The sequence below is a fragment of the Microcebus murinus genome, chromosome 1, assembly GCF_040939455.1.
Source record: "Microcebus murinus isolate Inina chromosome 1, M.murinus_Inina_mat1.0, whole genome shotgun sequence".
Taxonomy (NCBI): domain Eukaryota; kingdom Metazoa; phylum Chordata; class Mammalia; order Primates; family Cheirogaleidae; genus Microcebus; species Microcebus murinus.
Window position 1 is genome coordinate 82,561,267 of NC_134104.1, and position 25,315 is coordinate 82,586,581.

The 25,315-nt window shown below is 37.5% G+C and overlaps 1 protein-coding gene across 4 annotated transcripts in view; it reads left to right on the top strand.

Moving 5' to 3' along the window:
• Positions 1 to 4,503: 4,503 nt before the first annotated feature.
• The window catches only part of PEX5L (peroxisomal biogenesis factor 5 like), a 215,719-nt gene continuing 194,907 nt past the window's right edge, over positions 4,504 to 25,315 (top strand). For all 4 annotated transcript variants that reach the window (XM_012736993.2, XM_012736997.2, XM_012736996.2 and 1 more), the window contains exon 1: positions 4,504 to 4,994. In XM_012736993.2, the coding sequence (XP_012592447.1) occupies positions 4,974 to 4,994 (21 nt within the window). In that variant the 5' untranslated portion in view covers positions 4,504 to 4,973. The remainder of the gene's footprint in view (positions 4,995 to 25,315) is intronic.

Consider the following 25,315-nt stretch of genomic DNA (forward strand, 5'->3'; position numbering starts at 1 on the left):
AGAACAACTTGAGCTGGCTTTGGGGAATAATATAAAAGAAGAGTTATTGCACAAGTTAGGGAATACACAGAATTGAAAAATACAGGGTCTAGTTTGTGGAAGATGGCTAGTATTCATAAGTATTCTTTTGGTTGCAAGTGACAGAAAATCAAACTCAGCCAGAAAAGAGAATGTGTTAGCTAAAATAACTAAAAGGTTACTTTAGGCTAGCTTTAGGTGTGGCTTATTTAATGGCAAAAAGATGTACCCTGGAGCCTGCCCAGACTCTTCCTGTCCCGGTTAGGGTTCCTTTTCAGGATTGGAGTGCTGGATGCTGGCAGCTTCAAGCTTACATCATTAGAACACCAAGTCCAGAGGAAGAATCAGTCTGCTCCCTAATAGTCCTGGAGCTGAGTCCATTTGCCCTGCTTGGCTGATGTGGGCCATATGCCCATCTCCAACTGTGACCAATGGGGATAGAATGCACTGTTTGGCTCAGCCTGGGTCCTCTGTTCCAACCCCAAAACCTGATGGGAAAATGTTTCCCACCACACCAATTGGCCAGGGTGTGGAAGAGATGATTCCTCAAAGCAAAAAGGCCTTGAGAAAAGAATCATCCTGCCATTAGAAGAGGATGTGGTTTTGGGTGACAAACTATGTTCCATAACTATAAATAAAAAGCTAAAGTTTTTATGTGTTGGTAGGTAATAGGAAGCCATTAAAGTTTTTGGAACTAGGCAGCAAAATGATTAGTGCTGATCTTTATGAAATTAATTAATCTGGCTGCAATGTATATGATAGGTTGGAGTGAGAGACGGTTGGATGCTAAACTAGCTTTCAGACTAGTAAGAAGTTTAGGGAATCTGGGTTGGCGGTGGGAAGAGTAAAAAGGAGTCAAAAGCAAGAGACATGTTTGTTTGCAAATGTTTTCTAGCTAGGACTAAGAAACTCTGGAATGCACATTTAATATTAAAAGCAATATTGGATCGCTGAAAGAACACTGTCATAAAGAATAAACAAATGTAAAATATTTTAGTGTAATTTCTTAAATTGGTTTAATAGGAGGCCCAACTCTGAAGCATCCAGCTTATTTGTTCATTGGAAGGACGTTGCTGCAGTCTCCCAGTCACCGGAGTCCACCTACTTTTCTTCATTCACAAGTAACCCCTGGCAGCCTGGGGTCTGCTGTGTGGGCTTCCCAACTTTTCCCTAGATCTAATGCCCTACACACCAGCTCATCTCATTCAATGTGTCAAAAAAGACAGAAAGGGCAAGTGGGCAAACTTTAACAAAGTGTTCCTCTCCCTGGTTGAACAATGAAAACCAATTAGTCATTTTAATTCAGGTCTATAGTTATTTTGACTTTTGTTCTCTCCTACACCATCTTTCAGCAGCAGGGTTTGTATTGTACATATTATAAAAGAATAGTTGAATCACCAAAAGGCTATTATCCCTGATTTTTTTTAAGTCTACAAGAACACTAACCTCATCATTATTACTAAGCTTTTTCAAAGATTCAGTAAATCTTGAATTTTCAATACCCATTTCATATGCAGGATTCACTTACTAATAAGCAAAATTTAATTTTGTCAATACAAAATAGATTCTACTGCTACCTCTCAACTCTTTAATTGTATTACAATGATTAAAATTGCAGTGGTATTAGCACATTTCTTGCTGTAAGAAAGCTGGGTGTGCTATGGTTTTATGTCAAGTCCATTGGCCACTCAAAATGCAGTGAGATTATTTTATAAATGGAGAAGGATATACGTTGTGTTTTTCTCTTGGTACTGACGTTGCTCATTGCAAAAGGCCAGAGCTAGCTTTACCACACATTTACATGAATAAATAAAAGTTCTAGACAACCATGCTGCTCAAATTTTCTGGTGCATACAAAGCACCTGATGATCTTGTTGAAATGCAGAGTCCAATCCTATAGGTCAGGAATGGGGCCCAAGAGTCTGCATTTCTAACAAGCTTCCAGGAGATGCTGATACTGCTGGCCCACAGCATTTTGAGTAATGAGAGTCTTTGAATTTACTCACAAAATGAGAAGTATTTTCTGGACCTAGATTTTTAAGACATGCATTGTTTCTGAGGAAAATAAAGATAATCCATATCTCATTCCTATTCTAGAAAAATATTCTAGGAGAGTAAAACTTAAGGTTAACCAATCAGAAAGCATCAACAAACTTCTAACTACAGATTTTCCATTCAAATGATCCAAATAAGGCCACTATTCCACTTTAACCAATGAAATAATTGTTTTCTTTGCTTCCTCATTCACCCTATAAAAGCTTTCCATTCAACCATTTCTACAAGAGCTCCCGACTGCTCATGGTCTGCTGTTTTCTGATTCATGAGTAGCTTGTCACACTAAAAACTCTTTAAAATTTTAGTATGCCTCAGTTTATCTTGTAACAAGATGAATGAATGTGAAGAAGAATGCTTCACAAAGGTGATCTTTCATTTCCTGAGATTTTTATGAACGTATAGGGGTCACTAAATGAATTTCTTGGGTTTAAAAAAAGGATATATCAAATTCTAGCTTCAATTCTAACATAGTTGCCATTGCTGGCCTAAACGCTTTTATGGTTGTTGGCTACTTGAATTTGCCATTAGATAATGAAAAGCATATAATAAATTGGAAAACTTTGGCCCCACTCTTACTTCACAGATTTCTAGCACTTTCAAATCAAAACACTGGAATTTCCCCAAGGTTTTTAAATCAACATGATAGTCCTTCATAACAAATAATCCCATTTTAAAATTTGCAGTACTTGAGGTCTCAGGAAATCAGCCATCATCTTTTCTAGACTGGAAAAAATCTGTTTACATACTCATATATGGTGGTTTGTAATTTGTAGCTTCAGTTGCCTGCATTCAGTCCTCAGCAGCTCTGTGCAGCACCCCAGGCAGATACTTGCCTGCCTTCAAAAGTGAGGAAATAGAGAGTTGGTACCCTTGCCCAAGACAGCATGAGGTAGCAAGATGGAACTAGCACCTCTCCCTGCCGAATCCTAGTCCTGCGCTCTGTCCTATCAAGGACATTAAGATAAGAACTGGATGGTACTCTACAATGCTTATGGAGTTCAAAGTAGTAAAAGGAAATTGTCCAAGATTAATTACTGGTGGAGTCTAATAGGAAACCATATTTCTTGACTATACGTCTTAGTCTTTTTGTTTTTATTTGGTCAGTTGGTTGGTTGGTTGTTTTAGGCCCTCAGATGCATTGAATTGGATTAATATCTTTGGCGCATTTCACATTCTCCTCATTGGTCCACACATGGTTCTGTTTTATTTAGTGACATGGTAATTTTAATAGGGTAATAAATGTCTCATGAATCACCACACAACATAGAAGCTAAGTCACTGACAACTAACCTTCCTATAAAATGTTACCCCCACCTTACCCCTGCCTCCCCTCACCCAGTCTGACCAAAATCTGAATACTATTCATTGTTCTACTGCTTTCCTTTTCATACAGTTGTATGTATATATGTATATGTAAGAATACATATTTATATTCCTAGGGAGTTTATAGTCTCATTTTTTTAACTTTTCATGAAAGTATATCATGTTATATGCAATATTTTAGGGATTACATCACACTGTACATAATTTGAGAGTCATGTTGTATAACTGGAGATCTTTTTACCAACAAACTAGGCAATCACAGTATACACACACACTACAGCCGGTGCATGGTGTGTGTATGTGTACATATACACATTTAACGTATAGATGGCATCAAACTATCTAGTCTCTTCAACCTGAGACATATTTAAATGCACTCTACTTATATTAATATATCATGTAGCAAAAATCCACTAATTCAACAAATATTTATTGGGTGCCTACCATGCATGTGCCAGGAAGTACTAAATGTTGCACCGTGCTGTGATACATCTGTGCAAAAGCAGATACGACCCTCCTCCCTTCCCCTAAAAATATCCCTGATCTCATGTAAATAACATTATACAGAGGGAGAGACGAATAAATATGGAAAAGATACAGGATGTTAGATGATGTTACTGCCAGGGAGAAGAACAAAGCGTTGAAAGTCCTTAGACACTGGGGGTAGCCTAAGCATTCTATTTAAATAGAATGCTAAGCGATGAACTGGGGGTGAGGTGTGGTGGGAAGAGTCCTTATTCCCTGGATGATACAAAGGTAACTCAGAAGAACTGAATCAGAACCAAAGTAAACTCTTCCGAAAGCCCCACTCTCAGCCTATTGTCTGTAGGATAACGGCTCGGTCGGTATGGATGGCTCTCAGAGAGACAATGCATTTCCTTCCACTTTTCTTCCAGCTGGCCAACACCCCGCTAGCATCGCCCTGCAAGCCGACGCTGCACCTGCACGCCCAGCGCCCGGCGTTTAACAAGCGCGACCCCCGCCCGCGGGCAGCTGGCCGGCCGCCGCGCGCGCGCGCACCCCCGAGTATGCGCGCGGGGGAGCGCGCGCCTCCCGGAGCCGCCCTCGGGCCGCTCCCGGCCCCAGCGGGAACGCGCGCGCGTGTCCGGCCCCGCGGCCTCTCGGCAGGGACGCGGCCGGGAGGGCGGCGCGCGCCCCGCTCGGCAGCTGCGGCGGCTGGTGTAGGCGCTCACGTCAGGGCTGGGAGAAGGAGGGGTTCGCGGCGAGGAGAGTGCGAGAGACATGAGGCGGCCTGGCAGGAAGCGAGAAAGAGTTCAGTGGAGGAGTGAGTTTTAGAGAGCAGGACCTGCGCCCGCAGGAGAGCGTGGCCGGCCGGGCTCCTCGCGTCTCCCGCGCGCTCTCCCGCGCCCGCTTTCAGCACCGGAGCCGGGAACAGTTCCCGGCAGTCCGCAGCGCTGCCCGGGCCGCCGCCGGCGGGGTTCCTGGCGCTTCGAGGGGGCTCGGGCACCCTCTGAGAGCCCAGCGCGCACGCTGCCTTCTCCTCTCTTTGGGTGTGCAAGTAAACACTGGGGAAAGCATCCGGCGGCCTCAGGGAGCCCTGAAGAAGCCGAAGCAGAATGTACCAGGGACACATGCAGGTAAGACGTTTCTATGAAGCTGGAGAGAAATCTGGGGGGCTCATTTAAGAGCAGGGCGGTTCACCAAGTTACTGTGGTCAAGTGCTGCCTTCACACAACTCAACAAGTGAAGTGGTGCAACATGACCATGACATTTCCGTCCAGTAAAACTGGATGGGTTTCCGTGGGTGGGAGAAGGGGGAGGAAAGACCTCAGAACTTCGACCGGGGAAGTTTGTTTTCTGTGCATTCCCTGAGCCTGTTCCTTTAAACAGGATCAAGGAATCCAAACAGAGGAAACCCTGGAGATGACCGTGTTTCCGTTGTAATCCTATTGATGCATCTCGGCATGTATGTCAACTGAAGGGCAAACAATAATAGGAAAGACAAAGCTTGTCCTTTACCCATCTGTAAAGGTTTCTTGACAGTTAAAACAGTTTGCCACTTTCCTATTTTTTAAGTGTTATTTTTAAAGATGGTTTGTGCTGAATTTTTCCCCTTTCCCATGATGGGACATTGTCTCCTATCCCAATAGTCACAGGATGACTTGGGAGGATGAATTTCAAACACATGTCCAAGAGGCTCTAATGTTTTCCAGGCGAAGTGCTGCCTCTGGTTGTTATTACTGTTCGTCTGAACTGAGCCGCGGCTTCTTTCCGATGCAAACACTCTACTCTCTTAGGCAAGATTACTTTAACCTTGACTCCAGTTCTCATTCATATGGTTGGTTCTCCCTTATAAAGGCAGATGTATGCTTTGGGAGAAAAATGAAATACTAACTCAGCTTCCTAAAGTATAACGGAGATCTTTTTCTTGCTCCTAAATGGTTTAGTCATCAGATTTGATGTTTGAGCTTCCTTTCCGTTCCTAAGATAGTCAAACACAGTCATCATATGTGGTGCCTTTATCCTGGTGTGTAACATGTGAATATTGAGAATGTTGCTACCGTGTCTTTTAGAGCAATTAAGGATAAATAACTGTGCTGTTGCATTCATGACTTAGTATTACCTGATATTTAATTTCCAGGTCTCAGGAAAATTATTTTAGACTGTAATTTACCTCCATAGAAAACAGTATTGTATTCCTAAGTTTTATAAGAATTCTAAATATGCACTGTCAGAATTCCAAAAGCATTTCTTGTATTACTAACATCATCCTGTTTTGAAAATTATTAATGGAATTAAATCACATTTGATAGACAACAATTAGTGGCTGTAGTATATTTTTAAATATATATAATAAATATGATCTGCATGTTTATTATAAAAGCTACACTAACTGGAAAGTTTAGTAAAAAAGAAGCATTCAAACAGACTGTGAAAAAATTAACAGGAAATTATTACTGTAATTTTATGCTTCATCTTCACCTAAGAATTATACTTAAAATTTTATATATTATATATTCATTATCCCTAAACAGTTTCTTCAGAAGGGTAAAATAGGACAATTTTAATAAATAGAGCCAATCCTCAGAAAATTCCTAATTCACACAAAATTAGCAATCAACTACTTAGAGCAATTTACAAAAACTTTCTATGATTTTTTTTGTTTAAAAAATATGTTACTGTCAATAAAGAACTTAAGCAATAATCTGGCAAATCCATGCACCCCAAAACAATTTTAACTCAATTTTCTGAATATTTCAAACCAGTATGTTATTGAAACTTGAATTGCCTGGAACAATGTCTGAGGTTTAATTTCACTTTGAAAGAAAAGACGAAATATAAAACTGTGAATATCCTCCCAATTTAATGTTTTTTGCTCGTGCACTGCTGTAACAGCAAATAAGACGGCTTGCAGTAACACTCACAAATTTTTGTTGCCAAGCTTAACTTGAAAACATTACTAAATAAAGACTGTAATCAATATGCTTGCCAAAATTTCAAAGTGCAATATTTTTTTCCTATTTACTATTGACCATTAATGTTAAACATAAAATGTTGAAGGCCTTGGTAGGTATGTTTAGTAGCTATTCAACAATATCATCATCTGAATAGGAATCCCCCCCCCCCGCCAAAAATAACACCTATTAAAACCTGATATACTTGTTTGTCTACATTTTTAAACTGTTCACCAATCTCTTCACCAAACTATATTATTTAGCATATAGATGAAATTTCTATTGTGTTCATATATTTAAAGAACATTTTCTTATCAGAGATAGTATCATCTTCCTGTGTGTACCTGACTCTAACCACAGATCAGAGGAAACATAGTCCAAACACTCCAAAATGTTTGTAATTAAAAATCTATATACATACTTAGTAAGGTGGACCAGGGGATGAGCAGATTTACTAATATATCTGCCAACTTTGAAGTTTATTTGAAACACTGGTGTTGCTTGGCTGATACCTTAAAACAGGAGTGAAACAAATGTTTGCAATCATTTGCTATGCCTTCTAATTCTTCTCTTTTCTCTATCCAAGAGATTTTAAAATAAAGTGTTTTGTAAATAAGCAATCTGGAGTGGGGCAGGTGTTCACATGAAGCCTTTAAAAATAGTCTAATTTAAAAACCCTGTGGTGCCTCTGTTTTTGCAACTTAATGATTTTGCAAATAAAGTCTATTAATTCTTATACATATGGCTAATTCATCTGGTCTATGGTAGAATCTGAATTCATTTTAGAAGCCACAAACTTTTAAAAATGAACATTTGGCTTGTTCTGCTGGTTCATTAGAAGATAAAAATTGACATATATTACATGTAAACAGAACATAGAGTAACATATATTTTTGCTTTCATTGTAAATGCCACAGGTATATTTTGCAGGAGCAGGTCCTGGAGTTGTGTTGTTTTCCAACTGCCTCACCAATTATTTCCGAGGGGAATTAATCACCCCAGTAACTTGAATAAAGGTTGTTTCTTTAGTGACTGTTTTAGATTTACTTCTTTTCCCTTTTGACCAAGGGAACCAATAATGATTAAATATACTTTAGCATCAGTTCTGACAAAACTCTCTATTGCTCATAGATGATCTACGATACTTCTGTATGCTCAGAGCTGAGATGCTTATTTGCATGTGTGCATATGAGTTAACACTGCCAGATAGAGCAAAATTATTACATTTCTCAGAATATTTTCTTAACCAAACTTGTTTTTTTCCTGGGACAGTATAACTACAAAGCAATATAATTTCAATTCCAAACTAAGAATGTTTTGTTGTTATTGAAGAATTCACAGTAATTTTTTTGGTTATAAAAGAAAGTTCAGAAAGCAAACAAAAAAATCTATTTGTAGTTGTAACTTATCTTTACTATAGGCATTCAAAACAGGCACTTTTTACTTATTCAAGCTGTCTGAGGAATCATTCCACACACTCTAGCTCCACAAGACATAAACTAAAGAAAATTTAAATGACAAAAATTATAAGATTATTAACACCTCTAAAAGTATCCATTTTGTTTTCCCCCAGAGGGGTTTCGTGTTTGTCTTTATTTATGACCTTACTTAAACTTTTTCTTAAAATCTTCATGAAGAGGAGCAGCTTAGGTATTTAAATTTTGTTAACATATTAGATCTGGCCACTAGAGATTTATTTAAGTTCACTAGAAACAATGCATGTAAGAAATCAATCCAAGGTGAGATTATAGGATATTATTTCCAACATCCTCAACAGCAGATTGTCATAATTGAGGCCCTCAGTAAAACTACATAAACCAGATGATATTTATCAGGGATACTTCCACCTCTCTAACAGATCCACTTTTTTCCTGATGCCACCCTTTTCTATGCTGTGCCTTTTTTTTTATTATTATTACTGTTAACCCATGATTAAGGCTTTAACTGCTAACAAAGATATATAACCCATACCAATACATTGCGCACACACACATCCAACAATGGTATTTGCATTTTCAGAGGAAAATCTTTGAGATTAGTTTGGGGTGGGGAGCAGGGATGACTTTTTCTGGACAACGATCAATGTTGAGGTTGGTTGTATTGTGTTTGGGGTTGCTGAGTGGTAGCTGCTGCCATCCCCTTTCTCAACCCCCCAGTTTAAATGGCACCTGGCCTGATTTCTCAATAGTCTTTCTATGAGTAATGATGAGCATTAATATAATGAATTTGTTGCCTGAAATATTAAATATTATTCCATGGAAGTAAATGCATGTACAATTAAGCTGATGCTCAAAATTATGACACAAGCTCCAGCAAGATTCTGAAGCACCTTCCTTTATAGTCACAAATGAATCATGTTCATTATGGGTGTAATGTTTAGCTTTTAACACTTAAAAATCATAATAGTCATGGTAGAATCTTGCAGAATATTTGATTAACCTGAAAATCTCATTCCGCAGCCACATTGGCCAACAGTTTATATATACTATAAAAAACACAGTATGGTCTTTGTTAATTTTATTTATGGTTTATAAACATTCTTCCTAAAAACATGTGTTTGAAAGCAAAAATTCCAGTATATAAATATTTTAAATATAAAACATTTTTGAAAATAAAGAATAAGAAAAGGTTAAAATAGAACTTGTTAATTCTAAAATTTCGAATCTCTAGTATTGCCACTGCCAACCTTGGAAACATTAAGATGTGATGTACCATGTAGTCAAAACATCTGGCAGGCTGCTTTTTTACACTTTTCATTGAGATCACATGTTTCCAACAGCTAGAGCTGTTAAAAGGTTTTATATTTTGGAATTAATTTCTTGATACATTTATAAGATAATCAGTGTGTGTTTCTTGCACTAAATGTAAAGGTAAACCCCAGACTAGTGTTTCCCCATTAAGAGACCTAAGTCCAATCTAAATGTTTGAAACATCTAAAAAACGATGTGATTTCAAATATGCTGATGGAGAAGACAGATTGCTAAATTTCTAAAACAAGTATCCCCCTTTTTATAATTCAGGATTTCTAAAAGATAAAATATCTTGGATATCTTGAACTATAGCATGTAGCCCATAGATGGGAAACCAGAGTGCTATGAATTGGGGGTTACATTTATTTCAGTGACTCCTTCCTTCACCCCTACTTCATCCCCTTCTATCCCAACTCACCTATGCCATTCCCTTTACTAGGGATACAAAATGGGACACTTCCTTTCCCAGTCTGCTAAGAAAGATTATTATATCTTATATATTATATTACTATATTATACAGAATACAAACAGGAAAATATTAATAGTTAATACTCTATTGGTTAAATATTAAGACAAATACTGATTGTTCAGAACTCAAGGTATGGCCAGGCGCTGTGGCTCACGCCTGTAATCCTAGGTCTTGGGAGGCTGAGGCGGGCAGATTGCTCAAGGTCAGGAGTTCAAAACCAGCCTGAGCAAGAGCGAGACCCCGTCTCTACTATAAATAGAAAGAAATTAATTGGCCAACTGATATATATATAAAAAAAACTAGCCGGGCATGGTGGTGCATGCCTGTAGTCCCAGCTACTCAGGAGGCTGAGGCAGGAGGATCGCTTGAGCCCAGGAGTTTGAGGTTGCTGTGAGCTAGGCTGACGCCACGGCACTCACTCTAGCCTGGACAACAAAGCGAGACTCTGTCTCAAAAAAAAAAAATTAAAAAAAAAAAGAACTCAAGGTATAATGTAACACACTACCAATGTTGTCTTAGAATGTCATATTTGACTGATCCTTATTAGTTAGTAACCAGTATACTATTTCTTCTATTAAAACTCCATTAGATAAATCAATATCATACTCCATATAAGATTTCACTAAATATACCATAGTTTTGGATTGTTTTTAGGCAATCACTGTTAGAAATTGCACAGATGAAAAATAATGAGCTCATTTAGATAGGAAGAGGCTGTTTATTCACCATTTCATTCAAGAGAAGTACACAGAACACTGCCAGCAGCTCTGAAAATGGTAAACCTGAGCCAAGTGAAATAGTTTGCATTGCAGGTGCATACACAACTCCCCAAAGTCCCTGCTTGTGTGCACATACCTCTGGAAAACAGACAAAACTTCCAGAAAAACCCTGCAAGTGAAATTTGATGTAGCAACATATTTTTCCCCAAACAGAATGCCATATGGTGATCTATGAATCATGGAGATTCCAAGAGAAGATTGGTCCTGTTATGATGACAGAAATCTACCTAGGGAGCCACAAAATTCCCACTCCCATACACCCTCTTGAAAATCATGTGGTTCTTAAAGCAACTGGTATGGGAGAGGAATTCATAACCATGCCATATGAGTAATGATTGAAGGAACTGGGGATGTTTGTGTGAACTAAAGACTCAGGGAGACCATTATGACTCTATATAAGTATTCGAAGGGCTATTATTTAGGAAAAGGATAGAATTGTTCTGTATATCCTTGATATCATAACAACATAAGGCAAAAAGTTTCCTCAAGGTGGTGACAATAAGAAGGTACCACATATGGCACCCAGTTTGGCAAGATACCTACCCGGACGTGGAAGAGGTCTAGGGTGAAGGGAGAGCTGATGAGTAAGCAGAGCACAGTGACTCTGTGCACACACAGTGCCTTGTTCCAAGACCATTACGCCTTGTGGAAGAAATCCAGTAAAAAGCAGAGTAAGAAAGACCACACACACTATGTATATTTGTGTGTGCATGTCTGTGTCCTATCAAAATGGTTGTAGTCAACTTAAGTAATGACTTGCAAAATCCAGCATTTCCTAGGGAAATATTCCCTGTTTATTGGATAGTACATAGGTGGGCATCAGACAGAGCCCTGCCAGTACCATCATGAAAGTGATCAGAAATGGTAAAAGGTCAGAAAATATGGAACCTCCTTAAGGAAATAAGAAAAAAGAACAATTAAAACACCATGAGCAAATGAAGCTGCTAGGACTGCAAAGCATCCCTTCACCTCTTTTCATATGGGTGTTAACTATAATATGCATGCCCACCCTGAATGATATCCTCTGATCACACAGGAATGTAATGTTTGATTTGGCAGGTGGTGCTTGTTGGAAATGCAGAATCTCATGTTGCAACCCAGACCTACTGAATCAGAAACTGAATTTTTCAAGGAACCCAGTGATATATACACACATTAACATTTGAGAAGCACTGGTCTGAAAAACCTCTACATAGAGAACAATGTCTGATCTATTGAGCTGAGACCCTAGCAAAAAGCTTAATTCTTGGGTAGCTTTCTGACATCATGGAGGCATGATGAAGTCTCTGAAAGAGGAGCTGACAACAGCAACTTCATAACTATACTCGAATAAAACATCTTTGTAATGGCCACTCAAATGATTGTGGTTTTTCCTCCTGGAAAAACACACAACAAACCTACACTGTTCCATCTAAATAAAACAAATCTTCAAATATTTAGAGAACTATTATGTCCTCATTCCTTTAAATCTTTTCTTCTCCAAGATAAACAGCCCAGTTCACCCAATTATTTCTCATAATGACATTTCTGATATTTAAATAGCTCCATGAAAGCATGGTCCTCCAAATAATAAGACACGCTGCTCAAGATTCGATCCAAGATATGATTGCATCTGACCAGTTCCAAGCACTGTGAGATTATTTGTCTCTTGGGAATGATATCTACTCAGAAAACCTAAAACTTCTGTAGTTTCTCTGTATTAAATTGTTCCGACATTTCTATTCTCTGAATCACTTGGGAGTTATTTCACAGATGTTTGGTCCTTATACCAAAATAATCTTGGATCCAAATGTGCTGATTAGAATTTTCTAGGTTAACAGTTCTTTATTTCTCCAACAGTTATGCTAATGTTCAGTTTTGAGGTCATAGAATTCTTAGTCTAAAGGACCTTTGAGAAGGTTTTGGTTCACAGATGAGGAAACTGAGATCCAGAAAGGCTAATAGATTTGTTCAAAAAGCCACACACTGGTTAGTTAGCAGAGCTGATACTGGAATGAAGTCTGCTTTATCCCGGTATACTATTTCCAGTACACCATTATTCTTTATTTTGATGCCCATGACATTCAAAAATCTAAATGGAAAGTAAACATTATAATAAACCACTAGGCATTTCCACATACCTAAATGTTTAGCATTTCATCACTAAAATTAATAATTTTTTGTTTTTATGTTGTAGTATAACTAGTTGATATTTTATATGTTCAGTTTTAGCAGTCATTCAGCTGACAATAGAAGAAATTCCTGCGTGTAAGTGTGTTTTAAAAGTGGAATGAAGTACCATAAAATTTGTATCATTTCTTGTTCTCAGGGTGTCTCTGCGTGGACGGATTACATTGACCATTTGAATGAACTGATTTGACAGGTTCTTGGCATCAGTTGCCTAAATATACAAATAATTCATTCCAGAGTTTGTAGCTGTAAGTAACAGAAACCAACTCTGGTTTTAATTTAAGCAGAAAGGGGATTTATTAAGAGTATATTTTTTAAAATAATAAGCATAGAAGAAATGATGAAGATAGAAAAATCTCCATTTTGCAGTCATCATAGAAAAAATGATTCAAATAAGAATGATCTATAGATGCTAAATCTGAGGACGAAAGCAATTTGATTGGGAACAGGATAGTTATATAACATTGAAGTATCCCCCATGAATTACAAAAGGAAAAAATAGTAACTTTTCAAAGGCTAAATAGGACAAACCTTAACTAAGTAATCAAAATCCACACTGCCAATAAAGGAAAGATGGATAGCATGTGCCTCTGGATGTGATTTGGAGACAGCATCAGTCAGGTAATAATCATGCTAAAAATTCACAACTGGAATCTAATTATGAGGAAACCTCAGACAAGCCCCAAATAAGGTATATTCTATAAAATAAACTGATCGTGTTTTCCCCAAATATTAACGTCATGAAAAACAAGGAAAAGTAGAGAAGCTGTTGCAAATTAAAAGGAGACTAAGGAGATATGACAACTAAATGTAATATATGATCCTAGACTGGATCATGTTCTAGGAAAGAAAATTGCTATAGAGGACACCATTGGCACACACTATTGACAAAACTTGAATACAGACCGGGGATTAGGATAGTATTATATCAGTGTTAAGTTTTTTGAATTGAATAACTACACTGTATCTATGTAAGAGAATGTCCTTGATCATTGGACATACACATAGAGTATGAAGGGGTTAAGTGGCATTATGTATGTAACCTACTCTCAGATGATTCACAAAATAATAAGAGTAGCCTGGGGGGCAGAGGAGAGAGAAAATCATAAAGCAAATATAGCAAAATGTTTAAAATTGGTAAATCTAGGACAAGTATATGGGAGTTCATTGTACTATTCTTGCCATTTTTTTTTGTAAGCTAGAGAGATTATTTCAAAATATAAACGTTTTTTTAATGTAAAAAATTAAGTACATTGGGGCACTAACAGACGTCTAGAACTAGACTAGGGGTGGAGGAGGCAACAGGCAGGGGCAGAGCACAAGCCAAACCCTGAGCTAGGCCAGCGTGGACCCCACTGCTGCCCTCACAGAGCGAGGCACAGCAGAGCTTGGGCACTCACCCAGCAGACTTGGGCACTGGCTCAGCCACTGCACCTCTACTGCCTGTTGCCCATGGAGACCCCAGTTGGAGCCTCAGCTGCTGCCCCTCACTGCCAAGGCAGATTCTCTACCATGACCCCTTCTGCGTGTCCCAAATCCCATTTCGAAGTGCGAGCAGGTATAGCTATTTGTGCACACATCCCTCCCCTAGCTTCAAGATGGTCAGCAAAAGTGCCTGTCAGCTTCTCAACTAAGACTAAAAAAGTGGGCAAGTTCTTAAATGTAGAAATAGTGCTTAGAATTAAGAAAGGTTTTTTTGGTTTTTCTTATAAAAGGTAAATGTCCGCTCTAACATGTTTAGATACTGAATAGACATCTAGCTCTCTATCTTGACTTGACTAGAGTCTGGTCTGCATTGAGGAATAAGAGATGAAATAATTCTCTTCAAGCCTGTGTTTATTTGGTACTACCTGCCATTGCATACAGGCTGCTAGGGGAAGGTGGTACAATTAGAGTATATTGGCTTATTAAATCATGTAGTGAAGAAGCAGAATGATCCCTGTGTCATTCATCAATGTCCATCTACTGCTCACTCCTCTCCGTTTTGAGAAATTGGAAAGAGACATGTGAAGAACTCTGTCATTAATCAGGTATTAAAATACATATCATGTACCTTACTGATAAGAACATCTTTTCCCTCCATATGCAGGCATTTAATGTTGAATACTGGACACATTATCGTTTCATATTCATCTAAAGGATGATTATAATAAAGATGCCGTGTGCATTTGAGTCATTAATATTGATATGCAGTCTCTTATATAAGTTTTTAGGAAGGTTTATGTAAGACAGAAAGAAAGTTTCTTAAGCTTGGGGAAAAATAAAATTAAAATAATACAATCTTGGACGTATAAAGGTCTTTAGAGTTCACATAGCACAACTTTCTCATTTCACATTTGAGGAAACTGGGAGCTGGGTCTTGCTGGCTCAGACTTCTTGAATTAATTGCTTCCCAAAATTAAAAAAAAAGTATGTTGAAAGGCTTTTGATGACCTGCATTGTACATCGCTTAATAAATCCCTCACTTTTGAAGAGGCAGCAATACATATTGGTTAAGAGTTTCTGCTCCAGCATCAGACAGCCCACGTTCAAATCCTGGTTTCACCCCATAGTATCTGTGTGATCTTGCTCCCAATTTATTCTCTCTAACCCCCACTTTCCTCATCTGTGACATGGAGATTAGAAAAGTATGCACAAGTTGTGATAATTTTGTAAGGACCAGATGAGATAATGAAGTATAAATGACTTAGCTTATAATAATTTCTCAATTATGCTAGCTGTTATGTTTTTATTGAGCTGGCAAAGGATTTTATTCACGTCGTGTGTGGAAGAAAGAGTTTAGCCACAGCAGTGCCTGTCATACCTAGCTGTTCACAATGGTGGCACTGCTTACTTTGCTTGTGTCCTCACAGTTCTGAATTTTGCTTTTCATTTCCTCAATCCCAAACCTTTGCTTTCCATACAATCTGGATATTTACTCATCCTTCACAATCCTAATCAAATGTTACCTCCTCAGTGAGTGCAGGTCTGCACCACGACCCCCTCACCCAGCAGTGCAGAATTAAAGCTGTCTTCCTCAATGCTTCCTTAGGGCTTTATGTGCATTGATAATACCACAATTAACATATAGCTTTAATTATTTTTTTTTGTCAGTCTCCCGAACTACTTATAAGCCCATCCATGGCAATGACTGTATTCAATATATCTTTATATCCCTGGAGACTAGTAGTGCTAGGTATTATATACTATTAGTGTGGTACTTATTGAATGAATGGATGAACTGATGATTGAATTGATGGAAGAAAGAATGAAAGAGTGAATGAATGTGTGAATACTCAGAAGAGTTCTTACTGTCCTGAATAAGGACTCCAAAGTGCATCTGGGATGGTCTCCTTGATTCTAAGACACACGGCCCCAGGAGGAAGATTTGGTCTATTCCCATGAGTTTCAGGAGCAAACGCACATCAAGTGAAGTTTCCACACACTTGAAAGGGAATCAATTACAGGGAAACCTTATAAACCTTATAATTATATTGCCACAGTAATTAACCAACACTCCACTGTCAAAGCAGTCTACACAGTTTAATGGGTTCAACCTCTTTAAAGCCTGAGGACAATCTGGGGCTGCAAATTTAGAAATATAATAGATTCTTCTAATGGTTTCTAACTATATCTCCAGCTAACCAAGGTCATTTGGAATTAGAATCCATCCCTCTAAGGTTCATGACACCTCTTCACCATGTCAGCTAGCTGTCAACAATGATTTTGGTAATAATGCTAACACACACACCCCTGAGACCACTAAGACCATGACAGAACATCACAGTTGGAACTGCCCTGTCATTTGCTTACACCAGTTGTAAAGGTTGCTTATGTCCCCAGTGCTGGCCTCTCCAGTTACACACACACACACACACACACACACACACACACACACACAGACACATGTGCATATGCATGTACACATGTAGTTTTCCAAGGATCCAAGGAAGGAGTTGCACTCACTATGGCCTTCGAGTGGACTATTTGGTGGGCCTGTCTGAACCTACAGATCTTATTACACCTCCCACAGTTTCTCTGATTTGTGAGCCTGAAATATGGATAAGTGAATCTTCCCATTCAGTTACAATAAAGAAGATTTAAAAATCACATGTCAAAGCAGAGGCCTTTCTATTAGGAGAGAAGAAATAACAATGCCGGTGACATGTACTATCTCTGGACAAATTATTAAATTGCACCCTTTCTGGGTGGTCCAAACACACAAAGACTGCCCTTTTTCCTGGAGAACACAATCCTACACGCAAGCACACAACTTGGCATGTGAAGCAGAGGGTTGAATGTCAGTCCTGACTTGTGCCTGCTCATCCAGACATCTTTGCACCACAGCTTTCTCTACCAAGGATCGTGTGTGTGTGTGTGTCTGTGTGTGTGTGTGCAGGTGAGTGGTTAAAGGTGAAGAAATTTGCTCTATTTTACTAAATATATTCAAACATAGATTAGATGTATTTGCTGAGTCCTTTAGGGAAGGTGGTCAGTTTAGAGGATTACTGGCTTTCCTTCCAGGTCTAGGATTCCATTATTATCAGTCCTGTAATTAGTGATACAATGTATCTATGAGTGCCTGGTCATGGTAAATTGCCCCAGTTTACTACTAACCATATCATGAAAAATAAATTTTAAAACTTTCTAACATCAAGATGCTTGATATTTCTTACAAAGCCAAAGATCAACCTCTCCTAATTCTTCAGAGGACATGCTGCCATACTTCTCTTCCCCACTCTGCAAATAAGAAGAGATAATTTCCTACAAAGCTATCCTGGATATAGCAGATTCTTGGTTGTGATAGAATACTGATATCTCTGCTACAATAGTCACTTTTGTGAAAGTGAGAGTCTCATAAAAGTTAACCTTTAGAGTGCTCAGTGAAGTTGGCAAAGGATAGACATTTTATCTCTGTCATGCTGATAAAGAGAATGTAGCATGCAGGTTTGCCTCGCCCAAACTTCCTCATCAAATCAGTTGGGGACTGAGGATCAGAATCTGGGTCTTCTGTTTTTTACTCTAGTGCTTGAGTCCACATAGCAAATTCAGGCCACATCTCCATGTCAGTACCTCAGCTACTGCAAAATGACTCAACGAACAGGGGACAAAGGGTTTTGCAAGTTTCCCGCAACATTTCAGTGGCCTTGGAGTGTAGAAATCTCTGATGCATTCTTCCCATTTACTCAAGACAGATGCTAAATCCATACAGCTTTATCAATTATCTTGGCTCTACATTTGCAAATTTGTATATTTAATACTTCAAGAGTATATTTGTGTGGGATGGGGTACCCTTGCCTAGTGGCGTACATACAGAACAGCCACGAAACATCCATCTTTCTGTGCAGAAAGCCTCCCTAGAATCAGAAATGCTCCAGAACTCTGAACAATATTGAGGCTATGGGAGTAAATATTGCTCAGAAGCCCAATGTAGAGTGGCTATGTGTTGTATGCAGAGCCTTCAATTGTATTTGTAAACTAAACCTAAATATCCCTACTCCTCAAATTCTGTCACTTGCCTAAATATTTTAATTTTATGTTTTATTTTGTTCTTTGTTTGGTATTAGAAAGCATTCAACAATAATAAGGGGGTGAACCAAATGTTTTGTATTTTAATGTTTCAACTTCTGTTAAAACTCCTCTTTTAAATACCTGACTTTACTAGTGAAAAATTAATTGCTATTTATTTGAGAGAGTTCTCTTAATTTCTTATACTCTTAGATATCCATTTTCTATAGGGAGAGAAAATATGAGCTTTGCTGAACAAGAACTACTTCTAAATGGCAGGATCAAGATTACTGTGGAGAAAATATACAGAGATCTTACTTACTAGTCTCAATTTATAAGATGGCTATTTAAAATAGAATCACTTTTCTGTAGTTTGTTAAAATTAATTTTAAACTTTCAATTAATGTAGGCATGCATGGGCCAGACAGTAACATAAAAATCAGAGTGTGATAGTATTGATCAGTCAATCCAATGTAAAATTTAAAGTACCAAAATAAAGATAATATTCTTTTTCACAGCTGATCTTGTTAATATTTTAGAAATCAACTTCTAACACATGTATGTGAGTATGTTCTGGTTTAAAAATTAATAAATAAGAGAATTCATATGTTCTATGTTATAACAAGGAAGCATTAATTAATCTTCTATTTTAAGAACTAAAGTACAAGTATTCTGCATCTCATTTATCAATAATTGTTATTTTACCTATGGTTTGTACTGTACATAATTCTGCTGTTTTAATAAATGCTTATATAGATAATCATCCTGTTTGCAGGTAAAGACATGTTCAAGTAATAAACTGAAAACATAATCAATCTGGCATCTATGCTCAATCTCAATATTTATCTACAAACCAGTTATATCTCACAAGTAAATGCCAGTCTCACTAACTAACCACTGCTACCAGTTCTAATTCAAAGTGAACATGTTCAAATATGGACTCATCACCACCAACAACAACCTCCATAAAGCCTACCTCTTCCCCTATTTTCCTGGATTGTCCAATAGCGCTACCACCCACTTGATTACCTAAGTCCGAAACCTGGAAGTCATCCTCTCCTCTTTAATATCACCCTTCTATTTAAAGTCCTTTCCTGGTACACCATCATTTATAACAGTATATTCAAGTGCAGCCTTCTTTAGACTAGTTATCTAGTATGCTTATTAAAATGCAGATTCCTGGACCCCACTGCAGCCCTATGGAATCAGGCTCCCTGAGGCTGAGGTCTGGGAATCTGTACTTTAACACTCCACAGGTGAACTTCATGCACACTGAAGTGTGAAAAACACTGGCCTCCAGAATAAGATATGACTTATAAGGCCTACTTATCTGGCCTTCTGATCTACAGGGGCCCCGTAAGCACTCTGGACTCTAGCCTTACTAGATTTTAGATACTTCCCCAAATTGGACCTGTGCTTCAGTCCTTCTGGCCTTCTCTAATGATGCTGTCTCTGAGCAGAACACCACCACCTCACCCAGCTGGCTGATCCTTGCTTATCCTGCAAAATCCAGTTAAAGAGTTATTTTCTACAAAGAGCCTTCCCTGAGCCTCCAGGACTATTAGACACCATCCTCTACCCTCTTATATCACCCTGAACCTGTGCAGAGCTTCATCTCCATTGCCCTTGCCCTGCTCTCCGGCAGGGTGGAGTCCCTTGGCTATGTCCTGGTCATCTTTTTAACCCTGGTGGCTAGCACACAGTCTGCTCGTGGTGGGTGTGAAATACATGTTGGATTAAATAATAGATCATTGAACTAATTCATCTTTTAATTAGCCTTAATTAATCTCTTTAGCTTGATTTAAATTTCTGAAGATTCCTATGTCCCAGTATAGATTAGGCACTTTATCTGGGATCTTTGAAGATGAAATTAAATTATTATTAAAATGAACTACTCCCTTTAAAAATCAATTTTTCCTGAGTAATATATTCAGACTCCTGTCTGATTAAAATAAAAAGGCAGGTATGAAGAACCAAAGATAGAGTATGAGCCAGCAGGCAGAAGAATCATATCCCAGGCTTTTTCTGTCCTAACTAGCATATGACTTGGGAGACAGCATTTAATCTCTGTGAACACCATTTTTGCCATTCACAAAATGACTAGATAGAATCTTAATCTTTCCCAGATACTATAACTTTATTATTCCAAACTAAAATTTAAGAAACTAGCATTTTGAGATAGTACTTAATGCCATAAAATAGTAATTTCAGTAAATTATATCTAGAGTTTATCACATAAAAATATTATATATAAAAATATATAATTGGATTTATATGTATATATAATTGGATTGGGGGCCTGTTGATCCAACTTTACCATAACATTAAAACAGGGGTCCTCAAACAGGGGGCCAGTTCACTGCCCCTCAGACCGTTGGAGGGCCAGACTATAGTTTAAAGAAAACTATGAAGAAATTCCTATGTGCACTGCTTATATCTTATTTTGCAGTAAAAAAACAAACGGGCAAAAACACCCACATGTGGCCCGCCGGCTGCAGTTTGAGGACGCCTGCATATTTACTTTACTCTTTTCTACTTAGTTGTACTATTTTGTTGTGTGAGTTTGGACTTTTATTAATATTTTATCAGTTAATTGCATTATTTGCTTATTATATGTAGTGATAATCATCTGTTATTCATTCCCCATGAATTATTTTAAGTGAAATGAATATCATGGTATCGTTTAGCTGAGAAGATGAGCTTCACATTTTCCTTCTGGTTTTCAAAGACATGGGGAAAAATTGGGGATGAAATATTAATCCAAGTTGCAGCATTCCCTACCTCTCTGACGTTGGACAAGTTTCTTAACCTATCTGAGCATCCCAAATTAGAAAAATGAAGTGTGCAATAATTCATTCAAAAGCTTAATTGCCCAGCCTGGAAAACATAGGTAGACTCTATCTCTACAAAAAAAATTTTTTTAATTAGCTGGTCATGGAAGTGGGCACCTGTAGTCCTAGATAATTGGGAGGCTGAGGCAGGAGGATCACTTGAGCCCAGATGTTGAAGGTTACAATGAACTATGATCAAGCCACTGCATTGCAGCCTGGGCAACAAATGTGAGACTCTTTCTCTTGATAAAAATAAAAACCAAAAAGCCTAATTGCTTAATTTCTGACTCTTGACAATGAAGACACAGATTTGCTGTCAAATTTAAATGCTGGATTCTCTGCTTTAGAAATACCCTTATATTATTAAAGATGAACATTATTCAATTAATAAATATTTTCTCATTAAAGCTGACACCACCATTTCCTATTGTTTAAAATTCTACAATAAGATGACCAAAATGGAAATTATACCCTCAAACTAATTAGTGGAATAAGTTAAATTGCCATGGGAAGTATTTCTATTTCCTTTCAGGTATCTGATTTCCTCAGTCCCAAGGAAATACAGGCATTCTCATGGATAGTTGCATCAGATGCAGGCCCTTTGTAAACTGCCTTTTGATACACCCATTTAGAGATAGTTGAAGGAGGAAATATGATGGTAAATAAAAACTGGACACTAGAACCTATAGCTATGCTTCTACCTTAAGTCACTGAAATTGGCTGTTTGAAAATTTAAAACAACGTGTCCTCGTAAGTCAAAAGTAGAAGACCAAAGACTAAAACTCTAATCAGAGCCAGGAGCACCCTTTTATAGGAAGCTAACAAATTTAATACCTTGGGGCAGTGATAGTTTTTGGCAAACAGTGATTTACTGGAGAACAGAAAAAGCTGATCAACTGGGAGGAATATTTATGCATGTATTCATGCATTCTTTAAGTAAGCATATGATATGAGTAAATCATAATCTACAAAGAAACCACAAATCCCAGAGATTTGAAGTTCAAATTATTGACTTTATTCCCAATTTTGACCCTGACATGGCTTTAAATAACCTTTATGACCCATTCCATGTCCTTATCCACAGCCTGTCCGATGCTACCCTAACTCTTAATAATAGAAAAGATTGTCCTTCTTCCCTCTCGTTTCCCAGTCCTTTATGCACATAACTAGAACATACACCAATACATAGAGCCAGGAGAAATGGCTTTTTACATATTGATGATCCACACCTGATAGTGAAATATATTTGGTTGTTCTGATCTCTGTGGCTCCAAAATGCCTTTATTTAATAGAGTGGCCCAAACACTCCACATGTGGTATTCTGGATCACAAAGAAAAGCCCAGACAACTTCAACAAATCGGGTCTGCAGCAAACTGAGAGAGCCATCCCAGAGGCAGGGGGAGCCCTTTGAGAAGCATAGCGACTGCATGTCACCAGATAAGACAGGCAGGCTTGGATGACAGCTTCATGGGAGCTGTCCAAATGTTGTACTGCAAGCTTCCTGCGCATTCGCCTGCTTCTTTTCAGAGCAGCAGCTACTCTCCTAGAGAATGGAATAAGGTCCACAGGCCAACAGAGGTTCTTCTCTTCCTCTCTAAAAACAGACAAAATGAAAGACAAGTTTGGAAACAGCTGCACAACCACAAATACTGGCATTGTCTTTAACCTGAATTTTTCACTTAAAAAAATAACTTTGATTTACATCAGTTTTATTCATGATAACATTGTCAAGTCAGAAGGACCAATTATATTAACAACCAAGGCATAGATTGTTAGTTACTTGTCAACCCTAGTAACGATCAGTTACAACTGGTTAGTGATGAAGGAGGACTAGCCTCCCAATGCTACATTCAATGTTATTCCTTTTAGAATATTCTTACATGAACTACACACTGGCCAAAATGCTCCAACCCACTCAATTATAAGATTAGCACAGACCTACCAAATGATGGAAAGATTGCAAGTATAAAACTAATCATCAACACAGTTCATATGTATAATAAAAAAAATTATATGCAACAACATTATATGTTTGGCTTTTGCTCATATGAGGCCTATGGTATATACATGAGGAATCAGAACACTGCCTTTGGAGGGAAAAGACATTCTAATGAATGTATATGTTCCATAAAGTGCCTGACACACTGTACAGCCATAATAAATATAAATCACTGAAATCCAATTTATTTTCTGGCCATACTCCCAGGAAAGCTTATCTGATTTCCAAACTGTGGGTGTTAAAATAAAATCTGAGAAACACAGAGCAGAATAAGATCTCTTCAGCATATCTGATATCTACCTACCCTGACTTCTCATTCTTCATCTTAATTTTTCTTTATTTTGAATACCGATCCTTTCTCTGAACCTGAACCATGTCTGAAAGGTGCTTATCCAAGTCAGGTGTATAGAAGTAAATTCTTATTCATTATCAAATGAATTTGATATCAAATGTTTTTGAGCACCTTCTCCTTTTATAGAAACAAAGCTTTATGATAATCCCTCTCATTTGGGAATTTAAAATTTAGAAAACACACAAACAAACTGATATAGGAAGATCAGATTTAAATGAAATAAGGAATTTTCTCAGGAATTTTCACAATGAGATATAATTAAGTATAAAGTGTATAAAAATGAGTATTTTAAAAAATAGATCAGTTGTACATGACTTACAGAAGTAGAACACTCAGTTGGAGAATAAATTTGGATGATATGTACATTGTTTTGAATTAAGTATTGAAAAATAGTCCCCGATCAAATAGAATCATTTAAAAAATTCCTCTATTGAAAATGGCAACTTTTCACATTATTCAAACTGACCCCAGCTTTAAAATACATTGTAGGAATATAGAAAGGGAGAAACTTGAGGAGGCACACTGGGGCTTGAATCAGTAATCCATATATTCTTTTTTCAGTGTTATTTCATAGCCCAGATGTTATATGAGGAAAATGTCCCTTTCCTGAAACAGCATAGAGAAAATCATAAAAGATATTTCTGTCTAGGGATGGATAAACATTTAAATTTGGTAAACAGCCATTTCAAGCTATTCATAAGTCAAAAATATAGTGGTATAGTGGTTCTTCTGATTTCCTTCAGACCAAAAAAATTAGACTCAAATCTGTAAACAGATCTTTTTTCCTTTTATCATGACACAGCAATTTACTCACTAGAGAGAATCTGTTATAGGTGTTAACGTCGTATAACATTTCATTGTGGAAATATAACTTCATATACAAATATGGCATGTTAATAAACATTACTCTTCTCACATAAAAAATTAGCAGTAAAATTTTAAGTTAAATATTTGGATTCATGAATCTGTAATGCCCTGTTCTTCAGGATTCCTGTGGATTAACAAAACAAATAACCCAGAGTATAAGTGGAAAATTATATTTATAAAAAATGTTCAGATATTGATGCAAGTAAATTAACTAAATTAATAAATAGAAATATTTAAGAATAATACTTTACAAATAAGTACAGTATTTACATCAGAAAGGTGATAAAATCCATCCAAAACCCTCTGAGTCCTTGGCAGCTCAGTTTCATTTACTTCCAGGGTGAAGGTCAAGGCCAGGTGTTTATTGAGAGCACAGTCACCTCCAAAGCTAAATCTGACTCCAGCTCCTCTGGTGGCATGTGTCTACTTCTTTTGATACAGAAACCAGCAAGAATTGTCTATACTGTTCATTCCTGCATGGTAACCCAACCAGATATATTCAAGGACAAATTAAACAACCAAATTAAAGGTCAGTCTGGAAATTGGAGCTCTGTGTTAGCATCTTGTGAATCTCATCTATTTTAAATTAGAAATTCCTTAAAGACAGGAGCAGGATCTTAAACATTCACATGAAGACAGAGATGGATATAGACATACAAAAATATTTCATAGGACTGAGCTGACATCTAATTTAAAAAAAAGTTAACTTAAACTTTGAAGATAGTAGTATGCATTTACATAAAACTTCAAATGATAATCATTGCTCAAAGTCATTTTCTCCATGGTATACCATGACTA